This window comes from Clarias gariepinus, chromosome 8 (genome assembly GCF_024256425.1).
Source record: "Clarias gariepinus isolate MV-2021 ecotype Netherlands chromosome 8, CGAR_prim_01v2, whole genome shotgun sequence".
Lineage (NCBI taxonomy): Eukaryota > Metazoa > Chordata > Actinopteri > Siluriformes > Clariidae > Clarias > Clarias gariepinus.
Genome location: NC_071107.1, coordinates 33,318,884 through 33,334,785, shown reverse-complemented (window position 1 = coordinate 33,334,785; position 15,902 = coordinate 33,318,884). Strand labels below are relative to the sequence as shown.

The window sequence follows — 15,902 nt, the reverse complement described above, 5'->3', positions numbered from 1 at the left end:
TTATTCCCTGTGATATAATTAATGAAAAGTCCCTGTAAAACCGTATACTGTAACGGTGGAACCATTTTAGTGAGTTTATATATTTATTCATCACATTCAGCAGTTCATTGCTTTATCCATTATTTGATTCATTAAGTGTTTATCTGTGTATATAACTGAAGGTAATGTATGTAATTAATCAGCAATGAATGATAGCGATGATGGATTATTCCTAGTCCTGCCCCGTTGTTCTATCCTAAACAGGCTTAAGACTGAGGTGGCAGCTAATGGAAATGGAAAACATGTTTGTTAAAGACCACCTTTCTCTTCCTTCCTTCTTTCCCTCCCTCCCTCCTTCCCTCCCAGTTTCCTCGCGTCCGTCCTTTCTTTACTCCCAGTTTCCTCGCGTCCGTCCTTCCTTCCCAGTTTCCTCACTTCTGTCCTTTCTTCCCAGTTTTCTTGCGTCCGTCCTTCCTATCCAGTTTCCTTGCGTCCTTCCTTACTTGCTTCCTTGCTTCCCAGTTTCCTTGCATCCGTCCTTCCTTCCCAGTTTCCTTGCGTTCTTCCTTCCTTCCCAGTTTCATTGCGTCCGCCCTTCCTTTCCAGTTTCCTTGCGTCTTTCTTTCCTTCCTTCCCAGTTTCCTCGCATCCGTCATTCTTTCTCAGTTTCCTTGCGTCCTTCCTTCCTTCCCTCCCAGTTTCCTTGCGTCCGTCCTTTCTTCCCAGTTTCCTTGCGTCCGCCCTTCCTTTCCAGTTTCCTTGCGGCCTTCCTTCCTTCCCAGTTTCCTCGCATCCGTCCTTCCTTCCCAGTTTCCTTGAGTTCTTCCTTTCTTCCTTCCCAGTTTCCTTGCATCCGTCCGTCATTCCCAGTTTTTTTGCCTCCTTTCTTCCTTCCCAGTTTCCTCACTTCTGTCCTTCCTTCCCAGTTTCATTGCTTCCTTCCTTCCTTCCTTCCCAGTTTCCTTGCATTATTTCCTTCTTTCCAGTTTCCTTGTGTCCTTCCTTCCCAGTTTCCTTGTGTCCTTCCTTCCCAGTTTCCTTGCCTCCGTCCTTCCTTTCCAGTTTCCTTTCGTTCTTCCTTCCTTTCCTCCCTCCCAGTTTCCTTGCATCCTTCCTTCCTTCCATCCTAGTTTCCTTGCGTCCTCCCTCTCATCCTCACAAATATGCTCAAGACACACACATTTCTCCATCCTATCAACTCTACATCTGAGGTTCAGCACACACGGTTGCTTATACACACTCCTCTGTTTCTTTCAGGATGTTGGACTGAAGGACATCAAGCGTCTGCTCATTCAATAACGTGTTGAATTATTAAGCAGCTCATTTCACAGCTGATAGATGGAGATGTGTGATGAATGAGAGTGCAGAGAGCTCACTCACTGCTCACAGCTGCATCTCACACGCCTTTGGACAAGAAAATTCACACAGTACCACCTTTATGGTATGGCCTCAGTAATTTGTCGGAAGGATTTACCAGAGGATATCAGTATTGGAACATTCTCTGCATCAGTAAAACAAACAGCTTTTACATTCACAGCTACATCACCAAAGATGCTAATGAACAAAACTGCCCTTATTATTATTTTTAAATATATATACTTTGGATGCACTGTACGCCTTTTTGAAAATTAGAGAAGTATGGTGGGTGTGGATAAAAGATTTCTGGACACGTTTGGCAAGTAGACTCACAAGAGGATGCTTGTAATGTCATTTGGATTAGTTGGATGTCTGTAGAAATTACACAGCTGTGTGGGAAATTATGACACCAAAGGAGCTCAGTGCATAATGTATAGGTTGCTCTGCTTTTACACAAGACAGTGTGTTACATACATCCTGTATGTGGGGCGATCTTATAATAGGAGAAAATAGGAGAAAATGTTTTTTTTCACAATCCACATTGTGATCAAACATCCTAGTTTCAGTGAATGCTAATTTTATTTATTTTAACCTCCCTTTATGAAAGCATTTAGTGTAAGTCTGGCACCATTAGCTAAGCTTGTGAAATAAAATGACAGTTGCTGCATTTCTTTTTCCTTTGGATATTTTCCGCGTTCTTCCCTTTTCCGTGTCTCGGTTTCTCACCATGTAATGATTTCAAGTCATCAGAGTTAAATTCTTCCAGTCTGAGAGAAAGCGAGACGAGAATAAAGAAAGCAGCAAAATAAATGAGAGCACAAGACTGCTCGAGGAGAACGAATCGGGATGTGAACACTGCGGAGTGTGAGTGATGCTGAGTAAAAAAGAAAGCCAGACTGAGCTGTATAATCACGCTCGCAGTTTCCTAGACGTAGCAAGCACGGCTATCGGAATCTGGCCTTTGAGCCGGCGTAGGTGTAATCAATGTCACATTGTTCGGAGCAGCTGGACAGATCGACCCTTGCCTCTACGGTGCCGGGCCTTTAGCAAAGAGCACCGCTGCCTGCAAATTGCGCCGCAGTCACCATTCAGCTCGGCTTGGGTTTCTGTAGCATTATGCTAAGTCCCACTCATCATCCGCACAAAGGCCCTGTTAACCCCTTAGCCCTAGTTGGTAGCTATGCTTAACACCCTGCTTAGACCTAACCTTCTCTACACGCCTCCTCCATTATTCGGCTGTCCCCTCGGCGAAGAACGAGCCTCGTAATTGTAATCAACCTCACCACATGAGGTTGTGCCAGAATGTGATCAGAGAGTATTCATATACGCCCACAACATTTTCTCATATGGGCCTAAATTCCTAATATGCATGTAGACTTGGTAGGAAACTGACATTTTTGTAGTTAGTATGCTATGCTAGAATGTGTTTAAAGCTGTGCTAAATGTCATAACAACTAGTTCTCAATCACAGAAAGCCTTGTTTAGAGGGTTTAAGAAATATCATGGAAAACTTTAGTTAGTTTTAAGTCAATAAGGGCTAGCAGGAATAACCATTTAAACTAATAACATTCATTCAAATGCACCTTGGCATGACATAATCCAATGCAGACTCCAGGTTGAAACTTTATCTTAGGCTCATGGATTAGTGCTGAAGTTAAAACTGAGGCCCTAGCGTTTACACTACGCGCAGGGCTGACCTGTATTTTTTAGCATGTTGCTGAATTGCCTGACATCTCCACAAGTTAGGTTGGAGTTGGGCAGGCTTTTCTTTTCTTTCCTGCTTTCACGTCTCAGTGATTTTATTTGACTCCACACAACTACATATAAAAACAAATACATGCTTTTAGCTTTGTGATGCTCAGCTCTCCCTTTCTCTCTCTCTCTCTCATGACTTTTTTTCTTATCGTTTTTGTTGCTTACGGAAACACAGAACAATCATTAAACCGATTTGACACAGTTGTAAATACTCACCACTCACTGTTTCTGGCTCTGCACTCCATTCACAAACTGGGGTTCGACCACCAGCCCACCACCCGTCCTGTCTTATTCAGAAAGTGTCTGTGGTGCAGAATTACATTGTAGTTACTGTAAGTGTTAATGCACTGTACTCTATAGCATGTGTGCTATCCATGGTGCTAAACTATACAATTCAGTATTTTACTATATTACCCTGATAGAAGAGGTAATGTCAAGGATTTTTTTTGTTTGTTTGTTTGTTTGTTTTTTTCCCCAGTAAATAATTTCATCTTTTTTTTATGGTCTTGTAGTATATGCGCTATCCATGGTACTGACCTTTCCAATTCAGTAAAGTTGGACCCTCGGCATACGAACATCACGGCTTGTGGATTTTCAACTTTCAATCCTTATGTAGTTTTGGCATATGACTAATTAAGCTGGTTGCGCATATTTCTGGCTGTGCTGTATGTGCTCGATGTATTGCGCATATTGTCCTTATACTGTACTTGTTCGCATATTGTCCTTATACTGTACTTGTTCGCATATTGTCCTTATACTGTACTTGTTTGCGTCAGTGGAAAGCCAAGGGAAGCAAGCGAGTTTGCATTACAGTACTTGTGTGTTTTCTTTGCCTTCTAGTGAAGACATAGCATACAGGGTCCCAAGAATGTTTGTATCGCTCGTATTAATGAATTAACCGTAATTACATAAACACAAAACTTTTATCTACTTTGTAGGTGTTAACAAAACTCATGAGGGTAAAAAAAACATAGAACTAAAACACAACTGAGGGCAAAACATCATACGAGAACAGACTATAATGTATACAACGGCATATAAAAATGATTGATGTTATCAAGAAAAAAAGTCACTTTCAGTTTTGTTTGATGCCTAGAGCAATCATAAATTAATGTAAAGTGAGGTTTAATGTCTATTTTTTTATTTATTTAATTAACGTGTGTTTTCTAAATTTTTTTATTGTTTTTATATACAAAAATAGTGTTAGAAATGGGTAATATTGTTAATATTGTTGGGTGCCTGGAACGGATTATTTGCATTTTTCATTATTTCCTATGAGAAAATCTGTTTCACAATTTGAAAATTCTACCTTAAGAACTCGCCTCTGGAACATTAAATTCGTATGTCGAGGTACCGCTTCAGCACATTTTTACAGAATATGTGCTATCCGTGATGCTGACCTTTCCAATTCAGTGCATTTCTCCATGGTCCATGGTGCTGACCTGTCCAATTAAGTACTTTTCTACATAAGCTGTCCTGTCTATTGTGCTAAAGAATCTAATTCTGTACTTTACTATAATATTCTATCTAGAACACGCACTGTATATTGTAATGTCATTGGCACCTTTATTTCATCTGGAAACTAAACTCAGGTAAACAATCCTAGACTCATTTGTATTGCTAAGATACTAGAATATTTAGTGTCCGAGTGGCTAAAAGACTTAATGCATGTAATGTACTTTCAAACAACCTATCCGGTTTCAGACAAAAAAGCAGTATTGCACATAAAATCAGCTTGTTGGTGTGATAAAGCAGTGTGCAACAGAAGAAGGCTTACAAACTTTGGCTCTGTTAGTTAAAAATTGAGCTCCACAAGGTTCGGTGTTAGGACTTTTAGTATTTCATATTCATAAAAGCCAACTTGGCCTAAAATTGTGCGAGATTCAAGAGTCCATCTTAAGAGTCCTTAGGTGACAGTTATGTATTGTTCGACACAACCTGAAACACACGCTCTTCTCAACATGATGCCATGCAGCAATCCCTAACTGATTTAAAGAAAGTGTATGTTTTTTACCAAATCACAGTTTAAAAAAGTACAAACATTTTTTTCTGTTGGTTTCTGCCATTTGCTTAACAGCAATACCCAGGTTGGTATCACTATAAATGGAACCTTAATTTATTTTTTCTGCAGTTATTTTTTGAAAACTGTGTATGTTGTACGATGTTAAAATCATTTAATGGTAAGAACCATTCACAAGGTAATGAACAGTGGGGTTAATGATGTTAAGACAGAGCATTTTAATGTAATGCATATGTTTACTTGTGGTTATTGACTCTTTCTGGAGAGATCTGATAATCCATGCAGCTCACTATAAAGCTATTATTAGGTAATCATCGTTATCTGCTCAGCCTTTAGTGCTTCACTGCTGCATTTTGCATTTGCATTCTTTTATTTATAAAGCCATGATGGGATTATTAAAAGATTATTTATGTGCTTAGATGGTAAAGAATGTTAAAAGTAATTATGCAAATGGGACCCAGTGTTAGAAGTGAGTTTGAAAAAGCGCCTTAAAATAGGCTACTCATTTTGTCCACCATTACAAACACAATCATTACACTGCAACGGATTTATAATATCAGAAAAAAGGAAGGCAACAACCCATATTAAACTCAAATCTACACAGAAACCCTAAGGCTTTCTTTTAACGATGCGAATAGGTCGATGGTTTGAAAAAGTGGGGATGATTGTAATTATGAAGCGAGTACATTGGGCAGCGTCCAGCCTGTTAATGAGTTCGAGAGCAGAGCAGTGGGTCAGCAGGTCTGACTTCACTCTCTATAATAAAGCTCGGTGATGTTCCGAGGGCCATGTGCCACAAAGACGGATGTCTCACCCCTCCCTGTCTAACCTTCTAACCTCAAAACACATCATCTCTCAACCTGTGCCAAGCCCCAACGCTGCACGTTCAGAATCAGTGGATCGGATCGCCTGTCTTTTATGACCCCGCTGACCCCCTGCGATTTTTCCAAGCGTTCCCCACAAGGCTTTGCGCTAGCGAAGGGCACAAATCTGTCATCTTTACTGCAGCCTGAGATCTTTACCTCTACGTTGTCTCTCCCTTCCTCTGCCTGTCTGTCTTTCAGAGTGCTTAGAGGAATAATCTCACTCACATTATACACCAGGCCTACCGTTGAAAGAGTTCGGGGAGTCCCAGTTGTATTTGCACTTCTTAATGGCTATTAGATGTGCCCTCGCTTGCTTCCTCTTGTTCTCCAGCTCATGGTTGTAGACTTTTTGTCTCTGTTGTGTTTCAGTGTTTAATGTTTTTTTTTTTTTTTTACGCTTTGTTATGGCTTGGAACTTGTTCCTTTTCAGTGATTTTCTTGAAATCCTATTAAAACATAATATGCATATGTGTGTATTTTTATTTTTTACAAGATTGTTAATATGCATACTGTAGGTACCCTCCCTTTTTAATTAACTCTATCCATATCCATGCATATTTTATGCTGTTTCAGACTATAGTATTGACATTCTCTAAGCAAGCGGGCATGTGCTTTAGCGAACAGGGGATCCTATTGTATGTGTGTGAAAATGTTGTGATCTAGGTCAGAGCTTATGGACTTCAATGTATTTCATGTTTTTTTTTTTTTTTTTTTTTTATCTTGATGCATTTTGTTTGGCTCATGTGTTAGTAAAAACCCAAACCCTTTCCAATATGGTGAAAACTTTTTGAAAAAAATTGCATTTTTTGCTAATGACATCATAACGTCGGCATCACTGCCGAACGAGCCGGTGTGGACGTGTCCTTAACTGTTAATAAGATCATGAGATAAATGTTCGTCTGCTTTGGACACCTGGAGATCTCAGCTGAAAAAAAGCAAAGCCTAAACTGTTGAATGTTGCGTCCTGCTTTTGTGGTCCACTGAATCTAGTTGGTTTGGTGTTTTATGGTGAGATCCTAAGCCACATTCCATATCTTTTGATTATTTTCTAATCCTCTTTTCTTTTCATCCCTTCTATTTTTTTTCTTTGCTTCATGCTCTTTTATGTTCTCGCTGTTATCGTTTATTTGAATCTTTTCTAATCCTCACTTTTTAAAGGATGGATATGTGCAGTTCCAATAAACAAAGAATTTTCTCACCTTTTTTTCATGAATGGGGATGTGATAGTTTGAAGTCTGTTTACACTTTGTCCATAAATTAGCAATAAGTTATTTACATACATACAGCCTGAGCATTTAAATTGTTGCGTCGTTGCACAAAACTGGTAAAAAAAAAAAAAAGTGCAGAAAATCATGACTTTTTTTTTGTGTGTGTATATATAGGACACACCAGTGGGAACATCAGTCTTTATGGTCAACGCTACAGACCCAGACCAAGGCACTGGAGGAAGTGTGCTTTTCTCCTTCCAGCCTCCGTCTCCCTTCTTCTCCATTGATGGAGCCAGAGGAATCGTCACTGTGTTGAGACGTCTGGATTATGAAATAACCAGTGCCTACCAGCTCACTGTCAATGCCACGGTAAAGATACAATACTGCACACACATGCATTTATAAAAAATTTAAATAAAAAGGTCAAATATGAAAAAAATAAAATAAAAATAAGATTTATTTTTTCAGGAATTGTGGTATTTTTATCTAAGATTGATTGGATCTATTTTGGATTGGATTATCTGGGTCAAAAAAGCTTATTATGTGGATCAGGCTTGCAATATAATTTAATAATTAATTAGGTGATAATAATGTATAGCATAATAAACTTTTTTTCTCATTTTTTTATTTTAGGACGTTGGTATTATCTTACTGTAATACTAAAACATTTCTGATTTGCAGATATCAGTATTCCAACTCAAAATTAGATGTTACAGAAAAATATTTGTATGCCAGAAAAGTAAGCAGCATATTATATAAGGACCACTATTCAAGAAACAGAAAAAAAGAAAAAAAAATGGAGGGTGCCAGGCTTTGCATGAAAAAACAAGCAGGTGCAAGAGTCAAAGTCTTCAGCAGAACTGTGGGTGGTTCTCCAGGATGCTCAGTAAAACTTAGTAGCTAATTTTCTTATAAACCTGCACATATTGTACCTCAAACTAAAGGGTCCTCAAAGTCATGCTAAATAATGACTTTGTTTCATTACTTACTGTTTTCTGGGTTATATACTGTAGTACCATTCATTAGCATGTGTTTAAGACTTTTTCAAAGTACTAAAATTGTATCTTGACCAAATAATTTTTCACTTAGATTAACTGACAACATTTGATGGATAATGCATTCGTAGTCTGCGTTTTCCAGTCCTTATTAACATTTTTTTTAAACTAAGCACAGAAGTGCTCACCGAGTCCTTCCCATAATTCCATCATTCTGGATAAGTATTATGTTTACGTCTCTTTGGCTTGTGTTTACATCTCGGTAGCTTATTGAGACTGAATGGGAAATCCACCAAACTGTGTAAAACCATGATTAGGAACCTTTTCCTTATTTTGTCTTATGTTGCGCAAATTTGTGTGTTTATGTTATTTCTGTTACAGGACCAGGACAAGGTTCGTCCTCTCTCCAGTCTGGCTAACTTGGCCATTACTCTGTCTGACATTCAGGACATGGACCCCATCTTCACCAACCTGCCGTACAGCACCAATGTAGAAGAGGAAGCACCGCTGGTCAGTGAGCACACACACACAGCACACACACAGCACACACACACACACACTCATGTTACACTTCTTAACTGGAATCAGAAATATCTGATATTTCATTTTATTCACATCCCAACCACTTCTGACTTTTTTCACAATCCGGAATTCACAGACTGATCGATCTTTAAAATGGCCACCTCTACTGATGTAATCTTTGTGATTTTAATTCACACAAAGTCTGGTTTGAGGTGATGATGCTAAAACAGAGGCCGTAATAAGCATCTGTTACCAAACAAGACTATCAAATAGTAATCGACCACCATGTTCTAGGGTAAGAGCAGAAGAGTGCAGAATCGGATACATTCTATGCACTTTGTTTGGTTGAAAAATGTGATTGAGACATCTCTACCATGTGGTTGAGGTATCCTATATTGAAAAATAAAATAAAAAACACTACATGTTGCTGTGTCTTTAAACAATATGACTGTTTAATTGCATTATACCATACTACAAGGAATAAAGTGGATCTAATGGCAAAAACATTTGTTTTGGTATTTGTAAATGCATGAGTACTTTTACCGTGAAGTGACACCTCAACCGTTTGGAAGAGGTCAATATTGGGGTCAGTTTAAAAAAAAAATAAAAGCATTGATTCTTGTTATTATGACTCCAAAAAAATACAAATTCCTGCATTTCTTTTTTAAGTGATGATGTTAAAGGGTTGAACGTAGATTTTACACACACACACACACACACACACAGTGAAATGTCAGAATTTCTATTTGCATGAATATGAGTATGTAACAGAAATGAGAGTTGGTGGCTGGTCGTTTCATCTAATCAAGGTCAGACAGAGGGAGAGAGAGAAAGAGAGAGGGAGAGAGGTTTTCCCGCTTGCCGACTCTTGGCTCTCTGACTGAGGAAAATCTACTATGACAAATGTGTGATATGGGTTGCCAAATCCTCTCTGGCTTTAAGCACTAGTCCCCTAAAGCCTGAATTCATTCCATTAAAAAAAATGCTTTTCTTTAAACAGTTTCTGCAGACTAAATAAATCTCTTTGCACACTATTTTCCTTTTTTTTTTAGTTTTTATTTGTTGTGTTGCTGTATATTGTATTCAGTTGGTAACAAATGGATGTGTCAGGGACGGACAAATCATAAATACATTATCTAGCCCTCCAGGCAAACAGAAGATCCAGTGTGCTGCCCAGTCTCATGTACTGGCTGCCCAGAATCTGTATGGCCAGCTAGTTAGCATGTTAAGAGCATTAATACAGTGCAGACGGAGGGGAACGAACAAGCGTCTGGATTCCAGTGGAGGAGAAGACGGTGTAGACATAGTTTTTAAAAACAGTCTGCTGATAAACTGTTTGATGTAACACACTGACGAAATACAAAAGTCATTGGCAAACCCTTTGATTATGGCCTGCTTCTTGTTTTAAAATATATACCATCCATTTTGTAAGTACTGCAATAGCAAGGACAGTTTAGTTTAGTTTTTGTTGTTGTTGTTGCTTTTGAATACAAATGTGTATGAAATCAAAAGGAGAATATGAGACAGATCAGAATTTCAACTTTTGTTTCCTGATCTTTACATCTAGATGCGTTACACAACCTCGAACTTCGCTGCCTTTGGTGGCAGCGCGTCTAGTTTCCGATCATGATGAAGTTCCCTCCAAATCAGATCGGATGCGATTCTCTGTAAATGCATCATTTTAGCATTTAAAAAGAAAAAAAAAAAAAGGAATTCAAAAGACACACACACACGCAGACACAAACAAAGCACACAAATACACATTGTATGTTAGTGAAGTATCTAAACTGTTGTTTTGCAGTTCAGTGTCTTTAAATTGACATTTCAAGCCTTTTAGTGTCGAACACCATTTGGCTGTCATACTCCGTCCCGGGAGGGAGGAAGAGAGAGACAGATAGAGAGAGACAGAGAGAGAGAGAGACAGAGAGAGAGACAGAGAGAGAGATGGAGATTATTGTGAAGATGAGTATTTGGCTGAGTGAGCATTGTATTTGTGGACAGCAGAGGAATGGCTCTCAAATAATTTCAGCATCATTTCCCTTTCCTGAGTCCTTTTCTCTCACCCATCCTCCTTTTCCTCTCTCTCTCTCTTTCTCTCTCTCTCTCTCTCTGCGAGGTAAATTGTATTGTAATTGGTGCAGGCTGATCTTTTAGTACTTATGATGCATGATGAAAGACTTCTTAAATGGTTCAAACCTCTTTCTCACTCACTCACACACACACACACACAAAATAAGTGGACTTTTAAACAGGTATTTAGGCTTATATGGAGGTGTTTTTTTTCCGAACGTCATAAAGTGAGCAGTAACCAAGAGCCCAGAATAATCAGGGAGTGTCCCTGAGTGAATGCAAAAAAAGTTTGAGAACTGTGCTTTACAATGTGTGTGTGTGTGTGTGTGTGTGTGCAGTCGTTGTGTGAGTGTAAGGGGGTAAATAGAATAATAAAATATCTATTTTCTTTAAATTGCTCTTTTCTGGTGATTGTCTCCTTGCCGAGAATGAACTGTTTTACAATAAGGCCCAGCAGGATTGTGTTAAATCAGTGTGGGAGTGGATTTGTGCCTCCTGAAGGTATAGATGATGAAGTTTGACAGTGTGAATGGATCTGAGTGTATTCAAGCATTTCGCCAACAAGTAGAAGGTTGAGGATTTTTTATTTATTTTTTCCTTCCAAGTGTGTGTCCAACAACGCCTCACATCAGTTGTTTCAAGAAAAGCTTCCTGCTCTGTTGCCAAGCCTGTTAAGTTAAGCCAAGTCTTTATTCACCACATGCACCTTACTGCACTGCGAAATTCTTCATTCGTCACATATCTCAGGCTTTTTTGTTGGGAGGCCGGGGATCAGATCACAGGGTCAGCGATTATACTGCGCCCCTGGACCAAACAATGTTAAGGTGCTTGCTTAAGGGCCCAACAGCGGCGATTTGGAAGAGCTGGGGCTTAAAACACTGACCTTCCAATCAGCAACTCAGAGTCTTAACACACTGAGTCACCCATACAAATGTAACTCCGCAGATAGAACCGTTTGGATTTAGAGTAATCAAACCTAAATTCTTAAAACTATTCCTGATCACCGTGTAAAAATATACATGATACATGTCTGGATGCATGCTGTAATGATTAACCGTGTGTTGCATACTAACTAACTAACTAACTATCTCTTGTTGTGTGTGTCTGCAGGGTTTTGAGGTGCGTAAGATCAGAGCGATCGATCAGGATCTGGGCAAACCTCGAGGCATTGGATACACCATCGTATCAGGTCAGTGAGAGCCTTGACCCTCGACTCTTTAATGAAAACAAAGTGTTTTGACAAAAGCAAGAGATGTGGAAGCAAGGATTAGAGTGTGATGTGGGAAAAAAAGCCAAAAACATTACCAAGCAAATCACAACAACTGGCATTGGCTGGCGTTGAGCCGCTGCATTACACTCAACAAAGCAGAAAAAATTCAATGATTGGACAAAGTCATGCACGTAGAAGTTCACGTAGAACCAGAGTCGCTTGGGCAGACTAAACTAAACCCCTGATTGGCAGATATCAGCCTGTCTGTGCTAATGCCATGAAAATAGCTTTGAATACATGGAAATATTTAATTAGCTGCAATACAAGCACTTGATTAAGATAATTTTTGGCTGGTTTGGCAAACCATTTGGCTTTGAGCCACCTTTTATTAACATTCTCTCTGCTGTGTCGAGCCAATCTGAATCTGCACTGTGTCCTCCGGGAATGACCAGAAAAAGGGCTGTTTTATTATGGAACCTTTTACAGAATTACAGTGCATTAAGGTAAATTTGCTAAAGACCGTGTCTTATTTTTTAAACTGCTAAATATTCATTATTGATCACATTTCTTTATTAATTCACATCAGCTTCGAAACATTTTACTCCTTCTCTTTTTTAATATGTGACTTCAGTAGATTGCATCCTACAGATATTTGTTCTTTTCCCCCCTTTTTTTTATATAAATAAATATTTGTTCAGTATAGTTAAAGGGCTGTAGAGTCTTCTAGACTAAAACACAATGAGAGATGTATCTCTTGACAATCTTCATGGTTTTAAAACAGCACTGGTTTAGTAACGGAAAATGAAAATTTATTTGATAACTAATACTGTTCTGATTTTTTGCTTTCTTGCTACATTAGTGTTTAGCTGTTGGGCTGAGTTTTGGTTAACATTTTAAATGACTCTTTGGCTATGTTCACATTACAAGCCACGTTTTTTAATTCAGTTCACATTATGTTCACATTACAAGCCACGCTTTTTTATTCAGTTCACATTATGTTCACATTACAAGCCATGTTGTTTAATTCAGTTCAGATTACGTTCACATTACAAGCCATGTTGTTCAATTCAGTTTAGATTACGTTCACATTACAAGCCACGTTGTTTAATTCAGTTTAGATTGCGTTCACATTACAAGCCATGTTGTTTAATTCAGTTCACATTATGTTCACATTACAAGCCACGTTTTTTAATTCAGTTCACATTATGTTCACATTACGTACAAGCCACGTTGTTCAATTCAGTTTAGATTACGCTCACATTACAAGCCACGTTGTTCAATTCAGTTTAGATTACGTTCACATTACAAGCCACGTTGTTTAATTCAGTTCAGATTGCGTTCACATTACAAGCCATGTTGTTTAATTCAGTTCAGATTGCGTTCACATTATAAGCCACATTGTTAAATTTTTTGGTCAGATCGGATTTGCATGGCCTGACAGTTCTGCTTAATGTGACTTTTACGGTATGTGACTCTGTCCTCTGAAACGGCATGCGTGCACACATCAATACATCCTTGCTGAGTCAAATTATCTCAGACACTGCCCTATTTCTGTAGGTTCTTTCCAGTTTTGTTTAAGCGAACTCATTGCCCCAAATACAGTATCTACCAAATCATTAATTTTTTCCTTAGACTAAACACTTCCTCAGCTGTTCTCCATAGTTGAAATGAAACCCATGTGCTGCCAGTTGCATGAATTCCGATCTGACTGTTCTCTGACAAGTTCTCTGACAAGTTTCTTGGGCTGCACTGGAAAGTGACTCAGATCTGGTCTGAAAAACATCAGATTTGTACTTTTAGATCTTTTTATAAAAGATAAAAAGAATACTTTTAGGTATTGTAACATTTAGAATTCTACTTTTCTCTGCATGTCAATACACATTATTTCCACTTGGAGCACTGCTGTACGTGAGATACCACCATCAGAAGTCAGTACCTAGACTTGGACTTTTCATGACTTTAGGATTAAATTGACCTCAGCTTTGCGGTCTATATTTATAATCAATATATAATGTTATTCAGTCTGTGTTCCTACAGTTCAGGCGTAGTTCTGAAGTTCACACGATACTTTCTGTAATACCCTTGAGCAACTTGTGTAAGTCTATATTTCAAGTCAGTCTTGGAAAACCTATTTGATTTCACTGTTATGAATATCATTTCAATTAGCAAACAGTGAACACCAGCGCAACTGTCTAAGCTAATCATCAGCAGAGATACAAGAAAATGTCCTCCTATCGTCTATGTTATATCTTGATTTGACATTTTTATTCGACTCATGCATTAATGCCACAGTGAAAAAACGTAAAAGGAAAAACCCACATCAGCTAAGTTTCAGCCCATTGTTCACTTCATAGCCAAATCAAAAGGAACAAGCAGGGGTGTTAATTAGAGTAATTATTACATATAACATTTCTCCTTTCTTTGGCTTGGATTCTGAGTAATGTCAGTGTGAAAGGCCTGTCTGAATAGCTTGAGACGCACACCACCAGCACCACCTGTCAACTCGTCAGCAACAGGAGACCGGCATAAAATTTTTAAAATGTGTTTTCTCTCTTTTAAAATTTTTTTATTCTTTTTTTCGTGTGTGTGTGAATGTGGTTGAGAAACCTTTTAAAATAAGCTGGGTCCAGGAGCACCTTTACATGCCACACTGTTATGCAGATGAAAAAGACAAAATTGCAGTACAGTATGGGAAGGTGTACAATAATAGGCCATGACACATATGATTGGAATGCATCTTTTCAGCAGATATTAGAGTCAAGCTATCTAATTCGACAGATTTTTACTCATTTGAAATATTTCACTTATATCTGGAGCTGTGAACCACAGGTAGAATGTTAATTAAAATCAATTGCGATTTTTTAATTTCATTTCAGAAGCACTGATGTTGACTTTATACAGGTTTGGAAGTATTAGAAACTGCAAAAAGTATCAAATGTGTCATTTGTGTTGTTGATTGTTTACATGGCATGTTTTATACATTGTTTCTAAAATTCCTTTTTTTTCCTTTTAAATCATCTGCACCACACTCCAGCCCATTAGGTGGCAGTATTGCACCAACCAACCATAAAGTCCGAAGAAAAAGTGATGATCTTGCAAAAGCAGAGTATTTGAGTAGTATTTTTATTTTTTTTTTTGCTAAAGCAGTAGGATATGTTTAAGGTACAGTATTTGTTGATTTCAGAGAATGTAACGTTGTAAGTTACATTGTGTGTGACTCAATTCTGAATCAAAAACAGACCCATCGACCAACAAAACTGATAAAATCACAAAATCGATTAAATCTCACAACTCTACTTATATACCACAGCGATTTTCCAACATCACCTATTTGTATTTGTCACTTTTATGTGCTTACAGTTACCTTTAAAGTTGTAATTTTGTTTTCAACCACGTCCCCACCCCACCCCACCCCACCCTAACCGAATCTGAGCCGCTCAGCTGCGACGGACTCACTGGGGTTGATTGAAAGGAGGTGAAGTGTTGTCAGGCTATTCATTACAGTTCACCTTGCAGGCGCTGATCGGCTTTAACACTCACAACCCGCTTCTTTAATATGACGCATGCTGTGTTAGGAGGTTAAGCCAGTGAGTTAAGAATGTGTTTGTTCTTTCAGTCCGGTCAAGTGATTTAATGCTGCAGGAAAGTCCTGCTATTTCACACATCATGCTCATTACTCCTATCACTCAGCTCATACAGAATGCACTCCATCCTTCACTTTGTCCGGTCTGCATTTAGGTTTCAGATAAACCGCAAGTCAAAATGAAGGATTTGATATGTGTGACGTGGCTGCAAATGTCCACATTCAAGGACACGGTGCGCTGGTGCATTTCAAACACACTCTGTTTGGCGTGGTTTATGCGAGAGAATGATATCCGGCATCTGGAACTGAGCGTGTCGGCTGATAAACCCGGCCAAAAC

At 38.6% G+C, this 15,902-nt stretch overlaps 1 protein-coding gene across 1 annotated transcript in view; it reads left to right on the top strand.

Annotated features, from left to right (window-relative positions):
• The window catches only part of cdh23 (cadherin-related 23), a 253,324-nt gene that overhangs the window by 102,273 nt on the left and 135,149 nt on the right, over positions 1–15,902 (top strand). Inside the window, exons 7-9 of the mRNA XM_053501261.1 lie at positions 7,359–7,553; positions 8,561–8,689; positions 11,882–11,960. Of these exons, the coding sequence (XP_053357236.1) occupies positions 7,359–7,553; positions 8,561–8,689; positions 11,882–11,960 (403 nt within the window). The remainder of the gene's footprint in view (positions 1–7,358; positions 7,554–8,560; positions 8,690–11,881; positions 11,961–15,902) is intronic.